A 12990-nucleotide genomic window follows, 5' to 3' on the forward strand; every position below is an offset into this window, starting at 1 on the left:
AGGGAGGTCATAGGTTATAGGGTTAGGTTGTTATTTATTTAAATGTTGAATTGTGGGTTAGGGTTAGGGTTTGAGTTTGGTATGAATGTGTATGTGGCTGTGTGGTGGGTGTGTGTGGTTGAAAGTCAAAAATGTTATGAGCTGCTGCTTCCTCCCTCGTCCTGTAGGGGGTGTTTAAGTGTTTCATTCACTTTCATCCTGAGATAGGAGTGGTAAGGTGTGTAAGTTTATTTATCTCAGGATGAGTGTAAATCTTGTTTTGTTTTGTTTTTTGGATGGGGGTAAGTCTGAACATGTGTGTTATATCATCTGTAAAACTTGTTTTGTTTATTTTTTGGTGGTGGGAATATGTCTGTACATGTTTAGGGTCTTAAGATTGTTGGGAGTGTCTGACCTTCTCACCTTGCGCGGCTCTTTACCGCGTGTGTCTGTATCTGGGTTGTATGTGTGTGTATGTGGCTGAGTTAAATTATTTGATGGTGGGAATATGTCTGTACATGTTTTGGATCTTAAGATTGTTGGGGGGTGTATGACCCTGCCGCGTGTGAGATTTTTTTTTTTTTTTATGACCTCGCCGCGTGTATCTGTGGGATGTGTGTGTGTGTGTGGATGTCTGTGTGGGCCCCATGCGTTTTTTTTTATGACCTAGCCGCGTGTATCTGTATCTGTGGGATGTGTGTGTGTGTGTGGATGTTTGTGTGGGCCCCATGCGTTTTATGAAACATATATATATTTTTGGTGGTATGTTTCAGTTTAAAAAAGCTTTTAATAATAGTATGAGGTGAAAAAATGAATCTTACCTTCCGAGGGATGAAATTAGCTGGTCCTCAGTCCAATTTTGTGTATGGAGGAGAAAATGGAGTTTAAAAATGGGGTGGGGGTACGATGAGGGGTCTTCAGGTCAGAATGTTCTTTAGGGCGGGAAAGTATCTGGATATATAGATGTGCAAGTGTTTAAACAGTCAGAAAAGGCCTTTACAAAGCTCAAACCACCTCAAGTCGGTCTCTACGCTCTGCGGATCTTTTAAAAGCAATGGTGAAAGGTAGGTTGTTTTTTTTTCCTAAAAATAAACTTTTCTGTTATAATGCGATTGTATTTATGACGTATGTTTTTTTTTGTACATAGATATTATCGTCTATGCGGACGTCCACAATGCTCGTGAGTTTTATTATGTGTTTACATTATTCTGTTATTTTCTCCATCAGAAATGTGATGTTATTGTTTTTCTCAACAAAAAAAGCGCGGTTAAATGATGACTTCAGTGGAGTCTACTTAACGCAGACGGATTACGGTGAATCACACATTCATTTATGTTAGTTAATATTAATACGTTGATCTTAAAATGTTTAACTTATGTATGTATGTTAGATCTGGTAGGTGCAGCGGAGCAAGACATCCAGAAAAACGGTCTGGGTGACACAGGTCGCGAAGGTTACAAAGAGCCTGCTTCAAACGTGTCGGATGTGTTGGGAGAATCGTCTGACGAGGGCTCAGCTCCGCATCTTTTAAGAGCATTTGAAGACCGACAGAATCGGCTCTTTGCTCAAAAAGCGGATGACGTGTCAGCGGGTCACGTGACGGACGCAGAGCTTGCGAATATTAAGTACGAGGAGTTGAACCAAACTCGCGAATCGTTAAAAGAAATTGAAGGTATGTCGAATTTTGTTTTATATGTATATATATATATATATATATATTATTTTTTCTATCATATATTTATGTTATAACATTGTTTCTTCTGTATACTTCAGGCGCTATTGACAGCCAACCACAGGCTGCTCAACCTTCGAGGCGTCAGATGACTCGGAGTAGGAGGGGTCGAAGAAGGAGCAGGCTCACACACAACCCCCACCCATCCTTCCGTGTGAGAGAGAGGCGTCTGAAAGATTCAAGGTCTCATGCGTGTGACGGTGAATGTATTTACAGACAGCAACTTCGCTCTTGTCTCAAAGTAATACAGACATTGACATCTGCAATTGAAACATCGATAGTTTAAAATAAAAAGGCAATGTCTGACCCTAAACTCACGCCAACTGAGGCAGACGTCATAACAAGCATTGTTGAAATAGATTTTGAAACCGATGAAACAAATCATGAATCAGGTACAAGGCAGAGATTTTGTGATACCCCTGAACTAGATCAACAAATCTTGACAATTAACAACGATATTGAAATGTTATCGGATGGTGCGTATAGGAGTCAAATATCAGAATTAACATCACACCTGCTATCTGCTCTAGAGGGTGTAAATGCGGTGGTATCGGGTGAGCAGAGTGCCCTCAGCCCCGATGTGCCTAATCATTTACAAAGTGTGGTAGAGGGTCTTAATAATCAAAGTGTCAACGAAGGTAGCCAAAGTCCTACACACATTTCTTCACAATTGTTAAACTTGATAACTGAATTAAATAACCACACGTATGAGAGTGTACGTTGTCTCAGTCCTAACATACCGGCTCAACTGATTGACATTATCAACGAGTTAAATGTACAGCCGCCTGACCCGACTCACGATAATCAGTCTGTGTTGAATGATGAAATAATTGATGACATGTGCGTTGAACCCTTGGCGTGTATTGATGGTAGCGACATAGCGCCGTGCCTACAAACTCGCCAACAGCCTAACAACTGCGCTGTAATAATTGATCATCAAATTGGGGGCGACATAGCGCCGTCTCAACATACGGCGTTTCAGCAACCTGACGCTACCTCTCAGCCGCTGAGTCGTGTTCAACCCGCAGGCTCGGAACCTGTCGCTACCTCTCAGCCTCTAAGCCGTGTTCAACAAGGTGGCTCGGCTGTAGTTAACAGACCCCATTTCAATAATGTTGAAGTGCGGAGACGTATAAATCCCCCCATGCAATCGGGTAGCAGGGATTTTGCTTCTTTTTACATGCATATCGAAAATAACATCGAAGGTGTTTTGGAGGAGGTAGATGACATTGCACAAACGGGGGATGCAATTCAGATTGAGATTGTGGGGGGTGGTGACGAAAGAGCACATACCTACCAGCAAATGACTGATATAGACTCTATGAGGGAGCATGTACAAAGTATGCTAGAGCGTTTAGCACAGTCTAACACAGAACTTATGCTCGATGAAGGTTTAGAATTAGTGGTACAAATATTCAAGCCTTTGCGTGGAGGTATGCGTCGCAAACTGATACAATCCACTAATGTAGAAATATTAAAGAGAAAAAAACGACATTTGTACATGACTCTTAACAAAGACAACAATCTATGCTTTGCTCTCGCGTTAGCACATCTGCTAAACAGCTCGCTAACAACAAAGCAGGCCACACAGCAGGCTCGGCTCTTACAAGAGAGTGTAGGTTTGAACTGTCACACAGCTGTAAGTCTGGCTGATGTACACAAATTCGAGAAAGCCCTCAAAAGAAAGATAGTTGTAATGTACAGAAAAGCCGACTGCCGTCCTATGACTTTTTTTGAGACTCGCTACCCCAAATCAGCCGATGATATTTTGTTTATCCTTTTACTAGAGAATCATTTCTACGGCGTTAAATCCATTGAGGGGTTTGTAGGTCATACATATTTCTGTAGACACTGCTTCAAAGGTCACGAGAATTGGGAGCAGCATCGGTGCCCGGGGCACTGTCACGTGTGTCTTGATGCGAGATGTAAACAGCTACCCTTTAAACGTGTAATCTGTCCTGATTGTAATAAGACTTGTTATAATGACGAGTGTTTTATCAAACATAAAGAGCCGCGCAAGGCGAGAAGGTCAGACATCCTCAAAACTAACTGTGACACATATAAAAAATGCATGCAATGCGGCTTGCAATATTATGTGAAACCAGGTGCTAGTCGTGTCAAGCATCATTGCCTCGCTAAAAAATGTGCGGTGTGCGGTGACGAGTTGAGGGGAGATACAATGCTTGATCCTCATCTGTGTTACATCCAACCTCTAAAAGCACAGCCTCCTTGTAGAAATGTAATATACTACGATTTTGAAACCTATGTAGATGAAGACGGGTCACTCAAACCCTTTCTTGTTTGTTGTAAATCGAATAGTATGGAGAAGCATTGGTTTGGTACCGATTGTGTCGACGGTTTTGTTAGTTTTTTCAGAAACCCTCGTTTCAAAGGTTCGACTTTTGTAGCACATAATGCTAGAGGTTTTGATTCCTACATTTTACTCAACAGAATGATCGATCTGGGTGTCAAATTTGACATTATAATGCAAGGGAGTAAGGTTCTCTCTTTTGTGGATGTTGATTTCAAATCGCGATACATAGACTCGCTCTCATTTCTGACCATGGCGCTAAGTGCGATCCCAAAGGCCCTAGGGTTTGAAGACAAATCAAAGGGGTACTTTCCACACAAATTCAGCTCGTTGGCTCATCTGAATTATGTAGGGTCTTATCCCGAGCCTTCGTCTTACGATGTTGAACGCCTGGCCCCCTCAGAGCGTGCAAAGTTCTACGAATGGTATGACAAAAACAGTATGGGGTCGTTTGATTTTGCCCAGCAGGCTGTAGCCTACTGTAAGAATGACGTGAACTTGTTATTCCAGGGTGGTGAGACATTTAGGGGGGAGTTTTTCGAAGCTACAGGTTGTGACCCCTTCAACGCTGTGACAATCGCCTCAGCCTGCATGAGTGTGTTCCGCACAAGATTCCTGAAGCCTCAAACACTGGCCATTACACCTGCAGACAACTACACGAACCAATATAAAGCTTTCTCGCAAGACGCTATCCAATATTTGCTGTGGGTCATGCACAGTCAAAATGTTCACATCAGACACGCTTTAAACGGCGGGGAAGTCAAAATAGACAACTTCTTTGTAGACGGTTATAGAGAGGTTGGAGGTGTGCGTATAGTGTATGAATATTTTGGATGCTATCACCACGGTTGTTCAGAATGCTTCGATCTTGCTAAAATATGTCCGACGACAAAACGCCCCTTTCAGGAAAGGTTCGATGCCACCCAAAAGAAAATTCGAGAACTACGTCTTAAACCGAATTTGCAACTTGTAATTATGTGGGAGCACGAATGGTTGCGAATGAAAAAGTTAGACGCGGCGACGGGCGAATTCATCAAAAAAGCTAAATTCCCATCACCGCTAAAGCCTAGACAAGCTTTGTTCGGGGGGCGGACAAACGCGTTTGTTTTAAGATATACCCCAAAACCTAACGAACGTGTGCTTTATGTTGATGTCACGTCGCTGTATCCATTTATCAATAGCACCTGTCTCTACCCCATTGATCATCCTGAAATCTTCCACAATGACTTCAAGGACCCCAGGATGTATTTCGGCTTCATCAGCGCTACAGTTAACCCACCGAGGGGGTTATATTTTCCTGTTTTGCCCTACAAATCACCTAAAGGTAAACTGCTATTCACATTATGTCGCACCTGTGGCGATGCCAACAATCAAAATACAGCCTGTGCGCACACTGATGAGCAAAGGTCATTAACGGGTGTCTGGACAACCCCTGAATTCGCCAAGGCTCTCGACCTCGGTTACACCGTTGTGAATATTTCCGAGGTATGGCATTACAGTCGAAAGAGTGACGCCATTTTTACCGACTATATGAGGACTTTTTTGAAAGGTAAACAGGAATCTTCAGGGTACCCCGCACATGTCATCAATCAGGCTGATAGAAACCAGTATATCGAGGATTATAAGACGCATCAAAATATTCAACTAGATCCTTCCAAAATTAGAGTGAATCCTGGAAAAAGGCAAGTTTCAAAACTATGTCTGAACAATCTCTGGGGTAAGTTGGCGCAGCGTGAGAACATGCCAAGCACAAAGATTGTGACAAAAACTAAGGATTTTCTCGAACTGCTTTTTTCAGGTCTGTATGACGTGACATTTATCCACTTTCTCAACAAAAAACGAGCGATGGTGCAGTATTGTTTTCGAACAAACACTGAGAAACCATTGACGAAAACTACAAATGTGGCTGCGGCGTGTTTTACAACGGCGTACGCTCGTTTGAAAATGTACGGCTATTTGGAAATGCTACAGAACCGGGTTTTGTACACTGATACGGACAGTATTATCTATACAGCTTTGCCCGGTGAAAGCGTTCTCCCTCTGGGAGACTATCTGGGTGATTTGACAGACGAGCTTTCCAACGACAGCATTGTAGATTTTGTCTCCGCAGGCCCCAAGACCTACGCATACAAACTGAGAAACAGTGGACGTGTCGTGATGAAGGTCAAAGGTATCACCCAAACACATGAAAGCGGGCAAAACATCAATTTCGATAGCATGCTTGATCTGGTTCAGGGGTACATCAACAGCCAAGGCGCGTGCTCGGACGTGCTCTCTACCCCGCAACACGTCATTGTACGTGATAAAAAAGGCTTCCGATTAAAGAATGCCTCATTCAATAAGAGACTGAGGGTCGTGTACGATAAGAGACGTCTAGTCGGGCGAGGTCAGACGTTGCCTTTTGGGTTTTAACATTTTTTTGTTTTCCATGTGTAAAAATGTCTTTGAACCAAATTGAATTTGATCCTAGATTAGAACTACCTTTCGCCTGTATAATTAGTGGCCCTAGTGGATGTGGCAAGACTTTTCTGGTGAAAAATGTTTTAGAACACACAGATCATGTCATGAGACAAAAGCCTCATAATATTGTATGGGTTTATACTTCGGCCCAACCTTTGTATGATGAAGTCAAAAGTATGAATAAAAATATTGTATTTATCAAAGGATTGCCTGAATCTTTTGACGATGAAAAGTTGTTCCCCCCGCAGCAAAACCATCTGCTGATATTGGACGATGTCATCTTTCAAGCCTCAGACAATCAGGAAGTGGTTCGAATTTTTACACAATATAGGCATCATATGAATCTAAGCGTCATCATGTTAACGCAGAACATCTTCCACCAGGGTAAATTTAGCCGTACTATAAGCCTAAACAGTAATTATCTAGTTTTGTTCAAAAATCCACGCGATAAATTGCAGGTAACTGTTCTGGCTAATCAAATCTGCCCCAACAACCGGAAGTTCTTTCTGGAATGTTTTGAAGATGCGACGAGGGATCCGTACGGCTATTTACTGGTTGATTTGACGCCTACGTGTCCAGAACAATACAGACTGCGCACAGGCATACTACACAATCAATGGCCTACTGTTTATATTCCTAGGCAATAAAAACAATGTCTAAACTGTTAAAAAGAAATGCGGCGTTACTTAAGACTCTCTTTACCTGCAAGCCGGGCGAACGCAAACATTTACTCCTCAGAGCTCCTGCCAGTTTACTAAAAGCGCTATGTGAGATTGCTTTAAATCTCCTAAAAGGCCACATACCTCTAAATTCGAAACAATACAAAAAACTTAAAAAACAAAAAAGGAATATTCGATTTCTAGCCGATAAAAAAAATACTTTAAAGAAGAAAAGAGCTGTATTGGTTCAAAAAGGTGGTTTCATTTTCCCGTTGCTGGCTGCTTTTGCTCCTGTACTCGGAAGCGTCATCGGAGGCCTCATAAATAAATAAATAAAAAAAAAATGAGTTTGAAAACGGCGAATAAATTGTACCTCGTCTCCCCATACCAACTAGACAGGATGACTCGAGCGCAGCCAAACATCCTCGATACAGCTGAACGGGATTTAGATCGGCAGATGAAACAGGTGTTGGAAAATAAAAATTTAAATCAATACGAAAAAATCAAAATGTATCAAAGCCTAATGCAACGTTACAGAGGATTATTAAAACAAAAGAATGAGGAGAGTGCCCCCATCACACTGAACGTATCGCAAGATCAGATAGAACGCGCCACCCCTTCCAATCAGAACAACAACGCCACGGAGCTGACGGAGATGGAGACGAGAGAACAGGTGCACGAGGACCCGCCGGGGATGAAAACTACGCAACAGGTGCAAACGGAGGAATGGACAGGGATTCTCGACGCTATAGGATCACGACATCATCGAAACGCCGCATACGTGTTGAGAAAATTAGCATCGAACGATATAGGATGGACGCCTCGGGGCGAATTTATATTTAATGGAAATCTTATCAGAGGATCTCATATGACCGATTTGATAAAAAAGCTCGTCGTGAGCGGTAAGAAAGTAGGCGGTCCTCCTATAGGCTGGAGTGAATTTTTGGAAACATTAACCCGTCTTAATTTACCGGAATCAAGCATTTCCAACCCTTTGGCACGTTCTGACTTTAAACGTTTAAAATACGCTAGAGCTGAAGATGAAGACGTTTCCCAAGCTAAAAATGCAAACGCAAAAAACATTAAGAAAAAAAAAAAAAGAAAGCAAGCCGCAATGGCTCAAAAATGGGTTAGTTATTAAATATGAGAAATTTGATGTATGGTGAAATAAAAAAAACGTATATTGTATATGTTAGCATAAAAACACACTTGACTCTGTAACTCTCTTTTTAAAGATGTTTTATTGAATAAAAAGAGTTTTATAAAAAACATTAACGTGACTACGTACAATGACATTTTTTAAACTTATGCAAAGAACACGATGTCTGACCCCCGCACACTCGCCGAGCCCCACGTGATTTTCGAACAAAGGAGGTAACCATTGCATCATTGTGTAGGGGGTCTGTCGTGTAGCTATCCAAAACATCCAGATAAGTTAACCCGCATCTTCGTTGACTTAAATAATAAACACAGTGATGACCGCAGGTGCTCGTCAGTTCGTGTTGTAGTTGAATGTTATGGTAAATTATACGGTTAGAATGTTTTTTCAGAAAATCCAATATACTCTTAGGGTAAAATATATGGTCGGGTTCTAAACCAAAAGGGTCAAAGAATGTGGCCGAACCGTCTTTTTCTAACGTTAACCCCAGCCAGTGTTCCCCCGGCAGATGCCTCGGGTGCGTGTTTACAATGTAGTGTCTGGGGGGTGTGTCTGTGACGTCATGCAACTCGTCTGCTGCAAAAACGCCTCCAAAGAGAGGCCCATGTTGACGCCTCATGAAACTGGTCAATTCACGCCCGTTCATCTTAATATTAATAATAATCCATCAGCACCTCTCTCTTGGCGTTGATTTCGATAATTGAATCATAAGCGGCGTAAACAATTAAAGTTGTTGTGTGCGGAAGCGGATTACGAAATCGTAGATCCAGTCTGAGCACGCCGTTGTTTACTGGGGCAATGGCTCCTGAATCATCTCCGGGGTTCAGATTGAAGACAAAAAGCGAGTAACCTTGATTAAAATCATCTTGATCGATACAGAGTGGTAAATCCTTCAAAAAACGCCCCGTCGCTGTGAAAAGATTAAGGTATTCGCGTGTAGAAAGCCCCCCGCCAAAATAAGGCTGAAAAGCTTTGGACGGAATCTGTCGGCCTTCTTGGGAGAGACTTAGATATTCAATGTCGCCGTTGATAAAATTAAATGGATTTAAATCTTTTCTCCCAGCAAAACTCAAATGATTTACGAGGGCTAACACTATTTGTTTTGGCATATGTCCGAGAAACAAATTATCCTGATGACATACTCTGGAGTTTTGAGCAATGGAAAACGTTTTAAGACAAATTCTCGTTAAAGGATAAATGGCATTGCCCTTGTGTAACGCTGCTTCGTGGCCAATAGCGACGGCTGGCGACACAGTTACTTTTTTCACAAATAATGTTGCCCCTAAAATCTTGAGACAGACGTCGTTGTTAGAAGCGCCCATGAGACAGAAATCATCGTTGGCTCTGGATAATTTCAAACGTAGATCCACGTGATTCAGTAGATGACGCTCGCAGAAAAATATATCGCTGTGTATGGGCCCCATAATTTGGAACTCTTGTGATTCTGCCAGTCGTAAAGCGCGCTTCCATAGTCCATCGTTGATATTGGGGCCTTCAAAAGCAATAGAGTCCATACGTCCCCTAGTATCTTTAACAAACATCCCAGCTGAGAATTGTGAATGGAGGGTATCTCTTGAAAAATTTAACAAAGTCTCAATTATTGCCCTATAGGGGTGCGTCGCACTAGATTGTGATATAAGACGGTCCCCTAGAACGACGTCAACTTGTGAAAATATGGTATTAAGAGGATAATTAATAATCCCTACAGCTTCATTCGCTGCTAGATTGCTTCCGTCTTTGTGTAATACTTTTAAACGTAAATGCAGCAATGTATCAGATAGATCGAGATATTTAGAGCCATCTCCGGGGATAAAAAATTCAATCGGGCCCGAATCTGTAATTGCCGATAAAGGAGGAATCTCCACATACTGTGTTTGATCTATTGATAATTGTGTAAGAGGTGGAGCAAAAATATCCAGCTCACTAAGACTGCATTCTTGGGAATTAAAATGTAAAAGCGACATTTTATTTATTTATTTTTATTTTTTTAAGAGAATATGTCCGTCCTACGTCTTGGTCGCCTTTTGATGACTGGTTTGAAGTTTTTGATACTGCGTGTCTTTTTATTTATTCTCAATCTGAGGCCTGAGGGTCTTCGGCCACGACGTGAAAGAACTACAAGCCCCGCACCTCCTTGAGCGGCTTCCGGTTTACGTTTTATTTTTTCAATGACGCGGCCCGCCACATCCGTAGCAATGTTCCGCGCGGCACTTTGCAGATGCGGTCTGGCTAGGTTGAAACCTGATTTCAACATTGGAGCGACAAAACGAAATAGCTTCGCGAATATAGACCCTATCCCACGTCCGTACTGAACTGGGGCACCGTGGAAACCAGGATAGGAACCACCTATTTGACTTTCATAATATTTGACGAATCGATATAGATCGGGATGTGTCTCGAGTCTCATATTTTTCTAATGTTTCGGTCTAAAATGTAGAACTAGAACGATCTTCCCGTATTTGAAATTGATTGGTTGATTCTGGTCTGTGCGAATGCTAATATGGATGTGCTCAATGTGCCGCTTGTTTACATCTAAATAATATAAGGTGTTGAAACTTCTATTTATGAGCGATCCAAATTCCCCTTCTAAAGGCAGGCTCCTTAGTAAAGGGGCGTGGGCGTCGCCAACAGTCTGATAGTGTATTACATCGGCGTAAATGAAAAGATGGTACCGCCCTCCCCTTCGATCAGCTGTCCGCGGGGCCTTTGTCCAATCTGTTTTTAATGGAAACCATTGCTCAGCCGGCAGGCCTACTAAATAAGCTAACGGTTCGTTAAATTTTAGTTCGTAGGGTTCTTTGGTGTGAAATTTAAATCTATGGGTATGTTGGTCGTATTCCACGTTTATTTTTTTGTTGGAAGCTTTCAATAACTGCGTTTTAATATCTTCAGCCAAGGAGTTGAGATCGCCATATATCTCCCCCCGCAGTTTCACCAGGGTGGGTGGGGGTGCCTCGTGAGGCTCGGTTGCTGGTTTTGTCATCTCTCTAAAGTAGAAGCCCCTTTTTTTCTCCGGTACATCTACACACGTGTTCACATATGTAATTTCACAAATAGCGACTTCCCAGGGCCCCTTTAAATCGATATTCTGGACCAATTCGACTCTAAAGTCCGTATTTGTATTATTCGGATACAAATGCATACTTGCGTTGGAGGTCAGGGTTACATAAAAACCATCCCTGACTTCACCCATCTTGATATTTTATGTGTAATGATTGTTTTTGTCATTTCAGATATCTTTAACACTGCTGGCTGCCACCCAAGAATCAAATTTCGGAGGCCATCCGACCCAGCGTATCAAAAGTTCACGCCTCCCTGAGACCGTTCGGGATTTAAGAATTTTCTGAATGCTGAAAAATGTATTTTTCTTAATTTTCACTTTTTGGAGCTCATCTGCATAGAATACGCCATCTAGCGGCTCTCCGTCGTAATCGCTGAGTTTGTAAACCTTTGGAAAACGATTGAGAATTTCTACTACAGTGAAAAACTCATCTGAGAAAGATTGTTCGTACGATTTGTCAAAGACACCCTTTATTTTGGAAATTCTAACGTTGTCTCCTACGGCGAATCTTTTTTTATCACTCTTCTGTAGAGATACGTTGCCGTACAGGTTACGGAAAACGATGTCTGTATTTTCCATAGTCACCTCATTAGGCGACATCTTAATACTACGATGAAATGAATTATTATAAGAGGATAGAAAATCTTGAATTTTGTCGACATAACGTCTTGTATTATGCGCAGTGAAAAACCGCCACATCCTGGTCTTAAGAGTCCGATTAAAACGCTCGACTGTTTGTGCTTTCAAATCCGACGCTGTGGAAAAATGGATGATTTTATGACGTTTTATTAATTTCTGGAATTGCTTGTTGAAGAATTCTGTGCCAGCGTCCGTCTGCAAACGTAGCGGGATTCCTCCGCATTTACACCCTCTAGAGCAGATAGCAGGTGTGATGTTAATTCTGATATTTGACTCCTATACGCACCATCCGATAACATTTCAATATCGTTGTTAATTGTCAAGATTTGTTGATCTAGTTCAGGGGTATCACAAAATCTCTGCCTTGTACGTGATTCATGATTTGTTTCATCGGTTTCAAAATCTATTTCAACAATGCTTGTTATGACGTCTGCCTCAGTTGGCGTGAGTTTAGGGTCAGACATTGCCTTTTTATTTTAAACTATCGATGTTTCAATTGTAGATGTCAATGTCTGTATTACTTTGAGACAAGAGCGAAGTTGCTGTCTGTAAATACATTCACCGTCACACGCATGAGACCTTGAATCTTTCAGACGCCTCTCTCTCACACGGAAGGATGGTTGGGGGTTGTGTGTGAGCCTGCTCCTTCTTCGACCCCTCCTACTCCGAGTCATCTGACGCCTTGAAGGTTGAGCAGCCTGTGGTTGGCTGTCAATAGCGCCTGAAGTATACAGAAGAAACAATGTTATAACATAAATATATGATAGAAAAAATAATATATATATATATATATATACATATAAAACAAAATTCGACATACCTTCAATTTCTTTTAACGATTCGCGAGTTTGGTTCAACTCCTCGTACTTAATATTCGCAAGCTCTGCGTCCGTCACGTGACCCGCTGACACGTCATCCGCTTTTTGAGCAAAGAGCCGATTCTGTCGGTCTTCAAATGCTCTTAAAAGATGCGGAGCTGAGCCCTCGTCA

At 41.9% G+C, this 12990-nt stretch overlaps 1 protein-coding gene across 2 annotated transcripts; it reads left to right on the plus strand.

Annotated features, from left to right (window-relative positions):
- Positions 1–898: 898 nt before the first annotated feature.
- LOC147046663 (uncharacterized) lies at positions 899–12153 on the plus strand. Of its 2 annotated transcripts, XM_085930871.1 has the most exons (6): positions 899–1043; positions 1127–1159; positions 1242–1292; positions 1370–1651; positions 1753–1894; positions 11534–12153. In XM_085930871.1, the coding sequence occupies exons 1-6, from the start codon at positions 1034–1036 to the stop codon at positions 11541–11543; spliced, it is 528 nt and encodes a 175-aa protein (XP_085786997.1). In that variant the 5' UTR covers positions 899–1033; the 3' UTR covers positions 11544–12153. The 2 variants fall into 2 exon arrangements, with proteins under 2 accessions (XP_085786997.1, XP_085786996.1); XM_085930870.1 differs by lacking the exon at positions 11534–12153 and having other exon boundaries at positions 1753–2045.
- The last annotated feature ends 837 nt before the right edge of the window (positions 12154–12990 follow it).

This window comes from Syngnathus leptorhynchus, chromosome 14 (assembly GCF_054491065.1).
Source record: "Syngnathus leptorhynchus isolate UIUO chromosome 14, UIUO_Slep, whole genome shotgun sequence".
Classification (NCBI taxonomy): domain Eukaryota; kingdom Metazoa; phylum Chordata; class Actinopteri; order Syngnathiformes; family Syngnathidae; genus Syngnathus; species Syngnathus leptorhynchus.